Here is a 16,283-nt window from a genome sequence, read left to right as displayed (position 1 = left end):
CTCACACAGTACACCCATCTCTTGCAAGGGGGAGGATAGCAAAATAAATGAGAGAACAAGGGTAATGGATGGGAGAGAAGTGGAGGAGGAAATTAGTAAATGGACAGAGGAGGTTATTACAGGGTGTGATCAAAAGAGGGACAGAAAAGAGGAGCAGGCATAACAGAACAGAAATGTACGAGCTGCTCCACTGATCGCCCTGATTGTGGCAAATTGAATCCCTTCTGAACTTCTCCGCATATTTTTGTGTCTGATGATAACATTCGCTGATGGAAAGATATTGAGCTTAATTCATTCTTTTATCTCTCCTATTACTGTAGTTACTTTTGGGGAAACTGGGACGACATATAAAATACACACACCACAGAGAAAGCTGTCCTTAATCTGTGTGGTTCTTCTATTAACTGATGTGATGAAGGTAATGTTGCACTCTAAGTCTATTACCATCTCTTTGGAAGCACTACTGTGAGTGTAAAAAAAAACATTGTAATAAGTATTTTGTCGCCCAAGAGGGAGCTGCACAAAATCGGCAAAATTGCTTCTTCACTTGGACATTATTCAGAGCAGAAGACTACAAGTTTGAAAAATATAAAAAATAAACTGTTGGTGTGGGTTCAGAAATAAGTGAGCTCCAAATGTCAGATGTAGGCTTTCAGCTTGAAGTTGAGTCTACATGTCATCACTTGAGATGCTTTGCTGGTACTATAGGAACTTGATTTCAACAAAAAGTATGTACAAAAATAAAATCTTTATCCCAGTTTCTGCTGCATCGAATTTAGACCCTTTTTAAAATGGTGTCCATCACAAGTGTTCATATGAGTGCAATCCTAAATGGGTGGAGTACTCTAAGTCCTAACTCGTTTACCCATCAATACCAGCTGCCTAACCCCTGAATTAAACCGTAACTTAATTCTCACCTCTTAAACGTCTTAACTTCTTAGAACCAGGTTTTTACCAAACGGCCCTTTGAAGGTCCCACCCAATTACCACATTTTTCAAAATGATCTCACTTCCAAGGTCTAACACTCAAATAATTCAAGACAAAAAAAGACATACAAGCAAACACACACACACACAAAGACTTAAAAACACATGTTCAGACATCGTGTCTGCTCCCTCCCATGCAAGCCTTGATGCCCGTGAAATACATTTTCAGTTTAATAACATTGAATATTGTGCCTCCAGATCAATTGAATTGCAATCAAACACGCTCCCTCCTTCTCGTTCATGTGTTGGGAGGAGCCGGCGTGTTGTTGTGGAGAAGTAATTATTTGCTTGGCCAGTCTGAGCCTGCTTTGAGTCTCAAGGACGGACTCGCCTGCAGCTACAGTACCAACCAACACTGCGATCACAAAACTGAGATTGGCAGTGAGGGTGTGTAAAAGCGTGTGTGTGTTTTTGTTTTTCTGTGTGTATGCTGAAGGGGCCGTGACTTGAATCATGGTGTGTCCTTGTGTTTTTTGTGTGGATGCTATGCATGCAGAATGTATAGTGTGGCTCATATCTTTCGTGTGTGTGTGTGTGTGTGTGTGTGTGTGTGTGTGTGTGTGTGTGTGTGTGTGTGTGTGTGTGTGTGTGTGTGTGTGTGTGTGTGTGTGTGTGTGTGTGTGTGTGTGTGTGTGTGTGTGTGTGTGTGTGTGTGTGTGTGTGTGTGTGTGTGTGTGTGTGTGTGTGTGTGTGTGTGTGTGTGTGTGTGTGTGTACTCGCGTCAGGATGTGTGTGAGCCTATGTAGAGCAATGGCTCGTTCCTGCAGGTCTCCACCTTAGGGAATCACAGCCCCACCATAACGTATACACACACACTCTTTTGTCATACTATAAAAACTGGAATGGGGAGCAGGAAATTGAGGTTGAAAAGGAGATTGGGGAGAAACTGGGAGCGTGTGGGTGGGGAGGAAAGGAGGGAAGAGAAGGTTTCAAAACAGCACAATGTGGGGAAGACAGAAAGGAAGAGAGAGGAAATATAAAGAGCTAGAAAGATAGAGATTGGAAGGAGGCCAATTGAGGAAGAACATCAGTCATGAGATGAACTGATCATCGCGGATAATGTTTCACTTTCTGGCCCTATAAAATATGTTTTTACGATGGCTTTCCCCAGTTGACTGCTACCTGTTTTTATATGGCTCTGTATTTGTATGTGTGGTACAGCGTATTCAAAACATGCATGCTGCCATTTGTGTGACGTGTGCTGGTGTCCATGCATGTGTGAATGTCCATAAACAGGATGATTATCGAGTGTAAAGTGTGTGTGAAAAGGATTTCATGGTGTCATTTTCTTTGGTGTGTTTTTCTGAGTTTCTGTGTGTGTGGGTGCGTCCAGTGTGGTGTGCAGCTGTAAAGCTATGCCAGAGAGTTTTGAGTGATTGCCTTGGACTACCACAGCCAAGAGACCAATAACAGGAGGCGTCTCAAGAAGGCTCCTGCCAAGTGACCAATGATTAGATCCAACAGAAGGGGACCAGAGCTGAATGGCCCGTCATTTCTCGGCTTCATTTCTCCTCAGAGCCCAATTCCAAGCCTCCCCGAGAAACTGGACGGCTTTTCTATCGTGAGTGTTTCAGAAATGCATTGGTTTACACTCTGGGTCTTTAGTTGTGTTCAGGGCTCCGTAGCAGGGAGAGCATGTGGTTGGAAAGCGTGCTATGATTGGAAATGATAAAGTGTGTTTAGTTCAATCAGTTAGGGTTTTTACAAGAAATGATCTAAACAGGATGTGGTAAATATTGCTCATGAATCTCTGTGCTAAAGGCCGCTACACACCAACCTGAGACCAAAGAACGCGTACCGAATGCGTCCGACTTTTTCGTCGCCTGCGTCTGCTATGCCGCCCGCCTACGAACACACGCAAAGACTTCAGTCGACGAGTGGCAATAACTGTCCTTAACAGCAGGCAGCGGTAGTGCGTATTCATCATTCAAAAGAGGCAACAGCCAATCAGAGTGATTTCTTTGGCCGACTTTCTTTCAACATGTTGAATCGGCCGCGGGAGGTGTGAAAATGTGCCGTAAAGCAACGACGGTGCGGACACACCAACCTGAGTATGGGCGCCGCGAATGCCCGACTGCCTCTGACGGCCTCTGACTCCCAAAATCGGGTAGGTGTGTCAGGGCCTTAACTCTTATGTTATTTCTCTGCCTTATTTAAAGGGTTATAGTTGTCAAACCTACTTGCAGAGAGAGTGTGTGTGTTTTTTTAACGGTACTACTACTTTTATCGATACCGCTTATCGATCCGGTCCTTTAACGGTACTCTTATCGGTTATTTTGGAGAAAACAATAAGGTGAACAAAATTAACAAATCGTATTAAATAATATGATGACAGAATTGTAAACGGAATAGCTGAAACTTTAACAAAATAATAATGGAAGGAACTGGTTCCCCAATTAAGGCTTTAGTTTAGTGTCCAAAGGTGAGCATACGAGAAAATGCTTTGTTCTTTGACTTGCAATAGGTTGGTAGTGTCAATCAGACCAGATGCAGAGCTTTATGTCAAAGACATTGTGCGTTTTTGCTTATGGCTTAGTCATCGAAAGATGTATATAAGAAGAAGACTTCTGCTTAGTGTATGAGTAGATTCACCCCAAAACCCCAATCTTCCTGTTTTTATTGTGGCTCTCTTCATCTGTTCATGTACAAAAATACATATCTGATGTTGCACCATGTGTGTAATTCTCAGTAATAACATAGACTTGTACTGTTCAGGCAGAAAGACCCTCGACCCCGTTACTATCAGAAGGGTAGGCACAGGTGTGTGCTGTAGGTTTAAACATAGGGTAAACGGAGAGTAGAGGAAAATAACAATCTGGTGAATTCAGAGAAGTACATTACTAAAGCGGTAAAAGACAACATGTACGATATTATGATATCCACAACATAAAATGATAACTTATGCCATATGAGGATATCAATATTATATAGATATATACAGAAGGGGCAGGTAAAATAAGATTTTCTTCTCCCTGCTCCTTTCCACCATGCGCTATAAAAAACAACCAGTATAAGTGTACATGTTTTGTAAAGTGTACATGTTTTGTTTTAAAATAACTGCCATGTGTGGAATAAACAAATAAACCAAAACAAAAAAAGGAATGTCTCAGGCCTGACTTAGACCTTTTTTATTAAAGTCCCATCTAGGAATATTTTTTATCAAGGTTTTATTATTTAATGTAATCTAATCCCAATAACCTAACAACTGTTATGCACCATAACCATAAGAGACTTGAAGAACAAGAAATGCACAAAAGAAATAAGGTAAATAGACAGGAAGTCGGATCAACACCACTATGGCCCTTGGTTGTTAAACTTGGTGTGACTGCCTTTAATTGATCTGCTTTCCAGTAGTACACACTGAGTTATGTTGGAGTGTAATTTCTATTTTCTTGTGTATGTATAGAGGGACTTTAGCCCATTATAGTGCCAGAGGAGAGATTGGTTTTCTTTAGCATTCATTTTCTTCAGAACGTTATTTTCCAAGGCAAAGTGTAATGTAAATTGTTTTAAAGCATGCATTTATCCTGTTAAGCCCCAAGTCTGTTTTTAAGGTCTTAGGCTCGAAAATGACATTCCCAGAACAAATGACCATAACTTCACTTCTAAAAGGGGTACATTATTAATCTTTTTTCTCAAAGCAATGATAAACCTGTGAGTTGGATGTAGAACAGTCAGAATCAATATAGCATTTTTTTTATTTTAAAGTAAATTCAGATTGAACAAAGTAAAATATTTTTAATTATAGTGTCCGTCCAAAAGAAAAACATTACTGAAAACCACCCTTGAATGATGGGATCGGAGACTAAAAGCTTTAGGAATCCAAACTATAACATATAAGTACCCTGTATCAAGATTGATGCAAAACAAGTGACATTTGACCTTTTTAGAGAGGTTTAGCAACAACAACAAAACACCTCTGGGGTCATTTGGGTGGATTTGCCGTTTCTCTGGAGCCCATTGGTCGATTTTGATGATTGACACCTCTTTTCAACCGTTAGAGCCAATAGAATCGAGGGGGAGATCCTAAATCCACATACACGTTAAACATTGAGGAGTGAGAGTGATGCGCATGCAGTTTGCCCAAACCGAAAGCTTTGTTACGCTCTGAAAACTGAAAACTAGGTTTATTGATGATGGATTATCAGTAATCATTTCAAAATGACACAGACATATTGGATTAACCTTCATCAGCGTTTTTATCGTTTTAATGCCATTGAACACAACTTTTGATCAGAACAAAAGCAAAGGTAAGAGTATTTGCCATTTGGCTCAGTAAAGCTACGTTGTGTGATGTCTGGGTTTGCGTCCCCTGCCGCGAGTTTTGATCGCACAGTGATGATGCTAATACTTCTAGAATCTGTGGATTTCTACCGTGAGTTCTGTGCTAAGTGCGTTAGCATTTTTTCGCTCAGGGATAATTCAGAGTTTCGGCCTTAGACTTGTGTTTCGTTTAGCTAAAAATTGTTCATATCGTCAGTTAGCTGAGTTTCTTCCCTTTAAGTGGATATGACACATTCATAGTTTGTTAAATGTTAAGAAGCCCCGCTGTTTCTTGCAAGATGTTGCGTTTTGCCCCAGCCGGCAGGGGCATGGGGCTTAACAGGTTATTCTAAGGGTTTTGTCTTATTTGGTTTTTAATTACTACTCTGTACGTTTTAGTTCTAGTATTTTCTCAGACTGTATAGTTACTTTTTGTTTACCCTAAAAAAAGGCCTTCTTAGAATTTGTGATGCTTAACCATGTCTGCTGCTTCATACTTGCAGATTGGGAATAATGATTACTAACGAAATGAAGAAGATGGGGTTTACTGCGTGTGTAAAAGAGGAAGCCTTTATAGAACAACAAGGTTAAATACACAGACACCTTTTATAAATAGAAAATTTAAATATTGACTCCTCCCTGCATTAGAGTTATAATGTTTACAGATAGGTGATGATTTAACTGTATGGTTTATTCGGATGATTTTGTTAGTTTTATTATCATCTGTACCCGTTTCTTCTTTGTCTGTGCTATTGTAGCATAACTCTCATTAGGTGTGAGCACATAAGCTATGAAGCAGTTTTGTTAGTTTGGTATGTTAAATTTACATAGCTCAGTTTTTCAGATAACAGTTTAGTTATGCAGGACTCAGGAGTCCCCAATGATGGACACTGTGTGTGTGTGTGTGTGTGTGTGTGTGTGTGTGTGTGTGTGTGTGTGTGTGTGTGTGTGTGTGTGTGTGTGTGTGTGTGTGTGTGTGTGTGTGTGTGTGTGTGTGTGTGTGTGTGTGTGTGTGTGTGTGTGTGTGTGTGTGTGTGTGTGTGTGTGTGTGTGTGTGTGTGTGTGGAATTGATCAGATAGAGCAGCAGGGTGGTCCTGCATATAGTTGTCATCTACATCCTGAAGAAAAGCCCATGTGAAATCTGGCATAAATAAGCAGTAAGAGTTTAATCTGCTGTATTCATCAGCTCCGTTCAGTCTTTAATTCATGGGTAAAATGAGTCAGGCCTAGCTGTTGGTCTACGGGGCCAATTTATGAGCAACACATCTTCCGTCTGTATAATTCACAAACTGACCTCAGCTGTTTGACTCATTGATTTTTGCTAGAGTGGGTCTCCTAAAGCATCCCTCCCCTGCTGTTGGTGGGACTTCGTCCAGGAACCACTGTGTTCCGGCTCTGTGGCTCGGGCACATGCTGTGGTCGTCACAGGGTTATTGGGAAGGTGAGGGAGGCTCTGGCTGGCTGGTCTGCTGGGTGCTCCAGGCTTCTGGATGTGGATGGCTCCCACAGGACCTGCTCCCACTGATCATTACTGTCTATGAATAGCTGCTGCATTGCAGATGGAGGGAGGAGAAGGAAAGGTACACAGGAGGAAATTATGGAATGGGTAAAGAAGAGCTAATGGGTTGTGGAGAAATGGGGAATAAGAAGGTGTGTATTTATGTTTTTTGTGCGCATGTGGGGAGAACAATTTCATTTTCAAGGATACTCAGGTCCCCCACTGTTTTCAATTTCCTGTTTTCAATTTCCTGTTTTCAATAGCTGCTGAAAATAAAAATCAGCACATCAGAACACAAAAACAGCCAATTGTCGTCAGATTACTAAACAAAGTATGTGTGTGCAAGTATCAGAGACAAACAGAGAGAGAAATGTTTTCGGTGAATGACTGAAAACAGCCAGACAGGGTGGAAAAGAAGATGATGAAGAGGATGTGTTCACCGCCTTATTATTGCTGAGCAGCCTCAGGAACCACCATGTTCACTTATTATGCGATGAACACATTCATAGGACATTGCCATTTTAATTCACTGAAGTCTGTATCCTACATTTAAACAAAGACTGAGATATTACTTATTTCATCACTAACATTAGCTTTGACCTAAAACCAAATCGTATCCTAAAATGGAATGGCTAACGGGGATCTACTAATGAGATGTAACTCCAACTTGACTTTGTAAACAAATGAATGTCCATATCTGAGTAATGCCGGGCTGCAAGTGGGGATTTTTGATTTAGTCGATTCCTCTGATTCAGGCAATACAAAAAACGCACATTCAGACTCACACAGAAAAGATAAATATCACCCTTATTATGAGAAACATGTTGCCAATACACAGATTGACTGGGTTCCACCGACTCTTGAGTTATTTGATCGATTGTCTGGCCTTTTTGATGATGATGATGTTGATGATGATGATAAAAAGTAATTACCATTTCGCTCTGCTGCAAAATTCCTGTGGCATAAACTGGCAGAAATGTGACATTATGTTGCCCTTGTGGCAAATGTTGGAGGTTTGGTTTCTGCATGAAAATGCTTTGGCACTAAGGTTAAAACTCAGACCTCTCGCTCTCTCTCTCTCTCCGTCCCTTTCTCTCTCCCTGTGTCTCTCTCTATCTCTCTCATAAATATATACTCTCGGCTTCATTCCACTCACTTCGTCCAGTCGCGGTTAACGGACGCGCGGTTGCTAGGAGCTTTAACGGCAGAGCGGCACGGGCTCTCCCCCGCCATTTCCTCGTGTCGAGCCCTGGAATGTCGAGTAGCGGCTCGGGCTCTTCCTCGCGGAAGGAGTTCGATGTGAAACAAATCCTCAGGATCCGATGGAGGTGGTTCGGTCACCCCTCGGTCCCTCCGCCTCAGTCCCCGCCGCTGGGAGACTACTTCGCCGGGAGGAGGGCGGGTGGCATCTCCGGAGATGGACCTTCAGTAAGCGGCTCTAGCACCTCCAATTCAGCCAGCGCGAACCCTAGCTCCGGGGATCACAGCGGGCTGGTGGCCAGCGGCAGCGCCGGGTCTAACCTGTGTCACGGTGCCAACAGAAAGTTTGGTGATCCGCCCGGGAGTCGGGGCGGTCCGGGTGGAGCGGCAGCAGGAGCCACGGGGAGCTCCTGTCCCCGGTCCTTCAGCCAGCCAGAGTGTAGGAGCCCCGCTGCCGCGCTGTCGTGGGTCTCTCCGCCGCCTCATCGTCGCTCCCGTCCGGTTACGAGCATGGAGCCCCCCGGAGAGGCTCCGGTGCTGCCGCTGGTACCCGAGCCACCCGCTCCTGTCAGCGTGGAGGAGGAGGCGGCGCCACTGGCAGCTTCGGGCACCGAGGAGAACAATAACCACCTGGAAACAGACTCCAGCTCCTGCAGGTAGGAGGGGGCTTGAATTGGTTAATCTGTGTTAAATGTCTGTCTCGGGACATTTTAGCTAAAACTAAAGTTGTAGGGCAGAAACAAAGTCAGTGATGTTCTCAATCTCAAAACCCAACTCCCTAAAGCTAGGGCAAGAACATCTCCACTGGTTGACTAAGCTTTTACAGGAAAACAAATGGGTGTTTTATAATTTAATGAATCATTCTGCTTTATCTTCAGAAGTTGTAGATAACTGACATTAATTTGTCGCTTTACTGCATTCATTATCATCATTGCTGGAAGGTGCACTTTGTGGTTATGTTCCTCCTAAATAGAAACAAGTAAATGGTGGATTAACTGAGAAAGAAGCTGGTCACAGAGTATAATGCAGCAGTCGAGGGCCACAGTACAGACAGACAGACAGAGAGAGAGAGAAAAATTATGGCTGAGTATCCTACCTTTGGGACAGCATGTGGTCCACTGATTTCTCCCCTCAACCTCCTAATGAGGCTCCAAGAAAAAGCTCTTAGAAAACACAAACGCACACTCTTGTAAATATGGGATTTTCAGAGTCAAATTAACAATATGACTCCAGGGCTCCTCGTGTAGCTAGATACTACACTTGACATTTATATTGTTTTGTCTTCAATGACTGATTCTCTTAAGCTTAAAGCCTTCACAAATCCTCAGTGCTTTGCATGTTTCTGTGCACACGCGTGACGGTGTGTTATGCATTGGTGTGGCCATCCAGCTGTTGTGTTGTAAAAATGGCATTAAATTATTAGTTGCCATAGAGACAGCAAATCAAGCCAATTAGGGCATCAGAACTCCTGTCGAAGAATTTTTTTTTTATGATGCATGCTGTAAATGTGATAGAGTAAAGGAACATACAGACTGTGTGTGTGTGTGTGTGTGTGTGTGTGTGTGTGTGTGTGTGTGTGTGTGTGTGTGTGTGTGTGTGTGTGTGTGTGTGTGTGTGTGTGTGTGTGTGTGTGTGTGTGTGTGTGTGTGTGTGTGTGTGTGTGTGTGTGTGTGTGTGTGTGTGTGTGTGTGTGTGTGTGTGTGTGTGTGTGTGTTTACTATACTCGCATAATGATGCATCTGAAAGCCTCTTATTATACACTGTGTTCCCAAGACACACATCAAAACATATAAATGATTCATACAGTAGGACATGCACACTCTCACACTTTAGAACAGCTTTCTTTGTGAGCAAAACCTGATGTATTGTTTTAAATCGATTAATGTTTGAAGTGCTCACGATTTCACGGCATGTGTATGATTGTGAGACAGAAACAAATAAGTGGAAAGAAAAATGTGTTTTTAAAAAATTTCTCTTTTTATGCAAGGCTTGATGCCATGCCTGGCATGCCTGGCAGCGCGGAACATGTGTAACCTCTGCTTAATAGTAATGCACATTTACACCCCAGCCTCATTTACATAAGCCAAGACAAATGATGATGTAAACTTGAATATAATTTGGTTATGTATTGTGCATGTGCATGGAAGTAGCCATGTCCCTCCTTGCATGGTGGTTGCCATACCAACACAGCTATAATGTCTGGCAGTTCTGTGCATCACATTTTTGGGTGATTTCTGTATGAATTCATCCCCTCCCTCTGAGAGCTCCTGTGTACAGCATGATATTCCAACAACGAGTGGCAGTATCCCAAGTGGGATCATGGAGAGGGACACACACTGAATCCCAGAGTGGCTGAAGGCTCGGCTCGGCTCCACTGATCTCCTCCTCTCCTTTTTTACTTTTCACCACACCCAGCTCCCCCCCTCCCCCTATAATCCCGGTGTGCCTCCCTTACTCACTCTCTCTCCCCCTCTGTCCCGTGTTCATCTCGGCCCACCCTTGTCCATTAATTTTCCCTCTCTTTTTATCCCTTTTTTAATGTGTTGGGAAACAAAAGTGTGTGTGTGTGTGTGTGTGTGTGTGTGTGTGTGTGTGTGTGTGTGTGTGTGTGTGTGTGTGTGTGTGTGTGTGTGTGTGTGTGTGTGTGTGTGTGTGTGTGTGTGTGTGTGTGTGTGTGTGTGTGTGTGTGTGTGTGTGTGTGTGTGTGTGTGTGTGTGTGTGTGTGTGTGTGTGTGTGTGTGTGTGTGTGTGTGTGTGTGTGTGTGTGTGTGTGTGTGTGTGTTTGGGCTTTAAAAAAAAATCGGGCTGCATGGTGTTGCCCCTAACCCTAGACATATTCTCTCTCTCTCTCTGTCAATGTTGAGTGCCTGCCAGGCTCAATTAAGAGGACTGGAAGGCAGCGTTCCCCCACTTCAAAGCCATCTCCTCTGGCAGTATTTAGCCACGTTCGTTTGTTACATACACACGTGCCGTTCGGCCCAGACACTCAAATACACACACACACACAAACACACACCCTCAATAGGACAGGAAAGCTAGCCAAAAAGCCTCCTTGGAGGGTTAGATTAGGATAGGGGAGAGAAGACTGAGGTAAAGATGGATGATGGGATGAGGTGGAATGAAGTGAGTGATGGATGAGATTATCTGAAGATATAAAAGTGAGGACGGGAGACGGATAGAGAGGAGCAGAGGACACAGGAAGATCACTCCTGCTATAGCACATCAGCAGCCAGCGCACACACACACATCTAATTGTGTGCATGTCAGAATACACACATTGAATGCCACGTACACCAGTGTTTACTAAGAACCTTTCTTATCAGTGAGAACATTTTTGAATTCAGCTCATTTCATTTTTAAGAGCTCAAAATGATTAATATATGTATTTTCAACTGTTTGGACTAAATACTTTGATATCCGGTTTGTAACAATTTATAGGGCTGACTATTGAGAAATGCTTAATGCTCCACATTGTTTACCAGCTAGTCACTAACTTTGTCTTTTTTACTTTTGGTGCCTGGCAGGTAGTGTACAGAAGACATTTTCTTGCATTAAAACTCAACTTAAAAGTATTGTTGCCAACTGTGAAATAAAATATAATGATACTACAATGCTTGACTTATTCTCATTCAATTAGGACTTTACTATTTAAAGATTATGACTTGTTTTCTTTTGAACATTATCTGAAATCTTGCTGAAATGCATTTGAGTTTTAAAAATCTTTGTATATTAGTTAATAAGGCTACTTCTGCAAACAAAAAGATATACATGAAGGGAAGAGTAAATCATATCTGCATACATGTGTGTTGACTCGAAGGATGAGTCGCCTAACTGCATTATATTTTAATTAGTTTTTAATTTAAACCTCCAACTTGAGTTTTATGTTTAATGTAAAAAAACAGAAAGAGGACACAATAGAGGCACTTTATTATACTTTATATTTATTTTCAGTTTTATAATCCTGTATTTTAATAGATTATGTTGTATGGTGCACACAGCCACATGTTCCACTGCCTTCCCAGAATCTAGGTCCTCCTTTCTCTCCGTTTATTTCTGCGAGAATATGCCTGTGTAAAATTGTAATTTAGGACAGTTTGATTTGCAACATCGCAACCACTCACATACTTCCACTTCCCTAAAAGCGTGTGAATTTACTTTAACTGTAGAGATTAAATGATACAATTCGTGGAGTATCGGCTCATTTCCTATCTCTTTGTGCTGTAGGGTCAGTCCTGCCACTTCTGCTGCGAAATTAAAAATGGAAATACAGCCCAGGCTCTCATAAATTAAATGCTAGTTTGGGAGCAATGATGTCTTGTAATTCACAGGGTAGCTATACTTCGGTTCTGTACTTTGATGAAGACACATGCACACACCATTTCACACACTCAAACCCTATCAACTGGCACAGGCAGAATAAGATAGAGACAGCTCCGGGCTGCAACACTTCCACCAGTGAATAACGAATGTTGAAGCCATCCTGGCCCAAAACACTTCTTCATGTCTTGCTGATTGTAACAATATAAGGGAACTGTTTGCTATTAGGGAGCAATTACTGCACATCTATGGGCTCTGCTCCCAAAGCAATTTAATTGGCAGCTTTTCTTTTAAGTGAGCTAAATGTATCTGGCCATTAACTCCTGGTAATTAGACCATTATAGAGTTTTTTCGTCTGCTTCTGGCGACAAACTGTTACCCTGTTGAGAATAGAGGAAGAGAGCAAATATGTAGGAGGATGTGGCACAAGGAAAACAATGGCACATGGATGACCCCCAGCAGCTGGTGTAGCTCAATCAATCTCTTTGTCATGAATAAATTAAAAAGTAGCACCAGGAACACATGCACTCAAAGCTTATGTCTCTTTCTGTTTGTCCGTGTGTTTGTGTAAATGTCCGTCTTTGACAGGACGTCCAACAGCAGCGCCACACTGTCCTCATGCGTGTCGATGGAGCCATGTGCATGTCCAGAGGATTGTATGTTCACTGCTCTGTCCCACGCCGATGTCACCTTCCGCAAAATGGAGGGCTACCTGAGGTCCCGGCAGCTGTGTGATGTCACACTGGTGGCTGGAGAAAGACGGATACCTGCACACAGGTAAGAGCCAATAGAAATGAAGATGTTACACAAACATGCATATAAAAGACGTCACCTTACTACTTCTTTGATGGCACCCGTAGGATTGGTGACATCCACCTGGATCCATTTTCATCTGCTTCTTATATATAGACAGTCTTTTCTAGCATTTGGACTACCTATGTTGTAAATGTATTATCTTTTTAATTTACATACAAAATATATTGTACGTATGTCCGTCCTGCAAGAGGGAGCTTTCTTCAGTTTTTTCCCCATTAACTGTGGGGTTTCGCTGGGAGTTTTTCATTGTCTGATGGAGGGTCCAACGACAGAGGGTGTCATATTCTGTATAAACTATAATACCCCCCTGAGCCAAATGTTAAAATGTGTGGGCTGCAACTAATGGTTATTTCATTGTCGATTAGAAATGTTTTGGTTTAATAGATGGGTCATTCCAGAATTGGAGGACATTTCATGTCCCCCATATAAATCTAATAATCCATGCCCAAAAAGCTAAGGGTGCGTTCACACCTGCCTTGTATAGTCCGGTTGAATCGAACCCTGGTGCGTTTAGCCGCTTGGTGCGGTTCATTTGGGTCGGTGTGAACGCAGTCCGAGACCTCTGAAGTGAACTAAACAACCGGACTCTGTTCCGCTAAAATAGGTGGTCTCGGAGCGCTTGCTTGCGAACTCTGGAGCGGTTCATTGCTGGTGTGAACGCAGTCCGCACCAAAACATAGGAAGCACAGTATTTACGTGTCACAAGAACGCAGATATCTTCAAAAATATTTAGCGAAAGAGTCTTTCAAGACATCCGCGGTTGTTTAGTTAAAGAGTAACGCAGAATGAAGTGTTGAACAGTGACGTGTAAAGTAAAAATTCTCCGTCAGCTACATAAAAGTAAGAACACCTGTCGTCGGTGAAACTCCCTCCTCTGCAGACTGCAGAACGTCTCTCATGGATAAGCATGAAAAGAACACCGACAGGCTGATCAGGAGCCCGACGCGAAGCGGAGGGATCTAGATCGGCATGAAGGTGTTCTTTTCCTCATAATGACCGCGCTGCTGCACATTATCCCGCTTATTACATGGCCACATTCTCAACAAAGTAACGACATGACTCCCAATATTAATTGAAATGCTTTTGTGGATTTAGAAAATGATTTTATTGATTTAAAAAATAGTTGTATGTATTTACATTTACATGCATCCGCTAAGAAAAATAGTCCGTTGTTACTGTTTGAACTAACGTAGCAACGGCAGGAACTGCTTCGATAGCGTTTTTGAGGAGCTTCATGATTACAGATTTGAAAAAATCGTTGCTTGCTTTAAAAGTAGCACAATTCATTATGTCAAACCTTGGAAAGTATCTAGATATCCCTGCCCTAATGCCAAAGTAACTGGCAACTGAATATGTCTCGCCGTCTGATGTCTATGTCTGGACCGCTGCGTAAAAAGGAGGGTTTCTGCCCGTTACTGCACCGCTGTTTTCTTGTCGCTCTTGTCTTGTCAGTTAGTTTCAGCCAAACTGTATACAGTCAACAAAGCCATGTAATAATGTTTTTTAACGGACGTTGTCTGATTATATAATCATATGTCTGTTGATCTCCAGACTAACAGCAGCATGAGAATAACCTGCCGAAAGTGCCGATGCTCCATGGCGGAGGCTCCGCTAGAAATTGCCGGGATTTGCGTTTGTACCCCTTAATGTCTGACCAATGGTTGAACAGCATTTCCGAGCACATGACTTGTGTTTAAAGTTTATAGTCCGTTTGAGTTTTGCCCGTGTGAACGCAAACCGAACCTTCTGAAAAATGAAACAATGTAACAAACTGTGGTCTGGTGCGCACCAGAGAGCGGACTATTAGGTGTGAACACACCCTAAAACATGCACTTGTTGTGTTAAGCATACTTGTCTTGAGACAAAATGTATATAAAGTTGTAGAAAAAGTGGTTTCAAAATATTATTTAAATTATCAAATAGTTCTCGAACACCCCCTAAAATGGCATTTTTCTCTTGTCCCTGCTTCTTGGTGACCAACTTGCATGTCAAGTATAACATTTAAAATAGGGATTTTATTTACTTTTTTTGATATTATTCTATTGATATATGTCTCTTGTAATGGTAAAATCAATTTGTTAAATCATAAACACGTTTTATATAACAGTAATTTTGCACAGAAGGTGTGTCCCTCAACATGCGTTCAACCCTGTTACCCAAACCTTTTTAGATTGGCACAGGAAGTGAAAAAACGGTAAATGAAATGACACAGTGGAAGTGACATCAGCAAGCCATGTGCTAGTGCCATGGGTAGACCAAAACTAAGTCCTCTCTTTTATTTTTCATATTTTTACAATCTTTTCAGTCTTAAAAGAGTGTGGCACTCTAACCCACTCAACCCTGTTACTCATATTATCAGAATAAAGCATATTAATTTCAAAGTTATCTTTCTTTCGTCAACCCTGTTGCTATAATTAGAGTAACAGCAGGGGTAATTCTTCATTGGAAAATATACATTTGATGCCTTAGCTGGGCAAATCACTTTTTTTGATGGTTTATTATCTGTTTTTCCTAAATACATAAAAAAAATTATAAAATAAAAGGTTCATTTTTCAAAAACGTTGGTGTCTAAATTGTCCTCCAATTGTGGAATGACCCAGATCCTTTGTAGATATAAAAAAGATATTCAACTAAAAATGATTTAAAAAAACACTTCACCAGTGTAAAAAATAAGAAATAATACCTCCTGTAATATTTGCAGAATGAGCTAGGGATGCTCCGATCGAGATCGGCCGATACTCACTCTCCACCGATCGATCGGTGCTCTCTAAACATGCCGATCGCGAGAGCCGATCGCATGACATAAAATACATGACACTTTTCTCTGTGCGCGGCAAAACAAGCTCGCCAAAATGGCTTCACCGGTCTGGCTTCACCGGTCTGGCATTATTTTAAGGTGTCCGAAAAAGACAGTAAAATAGCGGAATGCAACGTGTGTGAAGCAGAAATCCTGCAGCTCCGCCCGCCGGACCGGTGAGCGGAGCAAAACACACAAGAGTTAGACCTAACAAACACACTTAGCAATTGTATCTACCTCTAGAACAAGCTAAACTAGTTATAAATATATTTATTCTTCGGGTCACTTATTACTGGATCAGTGAGATACTGACAGGCTGTCAAGAGAGGGGGAGAGAGGAACAGAGAGCGCTTCCGCTCATTTTTCCCGTGTTATTATTCCAAAGTGAATGTAAACTTAAATAA

At 42.0% G+C, this 16,283-nt stretch overlaps 1 protein-coding gene across 3 annotated transcripts in view; it reads left to right on the top strand.

Annotated features, from left to right (window-relative positions):
* klhl5 (kelch-like family member 5) overlaps window positions 1–16,283 on the top strand; it is a 59,758-nt gene that overhangs the window by 18,119 nt on the left and 25,356 nt on the right. For 2 of the 3 annotated variants that reach the window (XM_034080757.2, XM_071202888.1), the window contains exons 1-2: window positions 6,477–8,605; window positions 12,855–13,043. In XM_034080757.2, the coding sequence (XP_033936648.1) occupies window positions 8,004–8,605; window positions 12,855–13,043 (791 nt within the window). In that variant the 5' untranslated portion in view covers window positions 6,477–8,003. Of the gene's footprint in view, window positions 1–6,476; window positions 8,606–12,854; window positions 13,044–16,283 lie in introns of those variants that run through there. The other variant, XM_034080765.2, reaches the window with a different exon arrangement.

Source organism: Pseudochaenichthys georgianus, chromosome 1 (genome assembly GCF_902827115.2).
Source record: "Pseudochaenichthys georgianus chromosome 1, fPseGeo1.2, whole genome shotgun sequence".
In the NCBI taxonomy this organism is placed as follows: domain Eukaryota; kingdom Metazoa; phylum Chordata; class Actinopteri; order Perciformes; family Channichthyidae; genus Pseudochaenichthys; species Pseudochaenichthys georgianus.
Note: the sequence above shows the minus strand (reverse complement) of the source record. Positions and strands in the feature narration are given on the sequence as shown.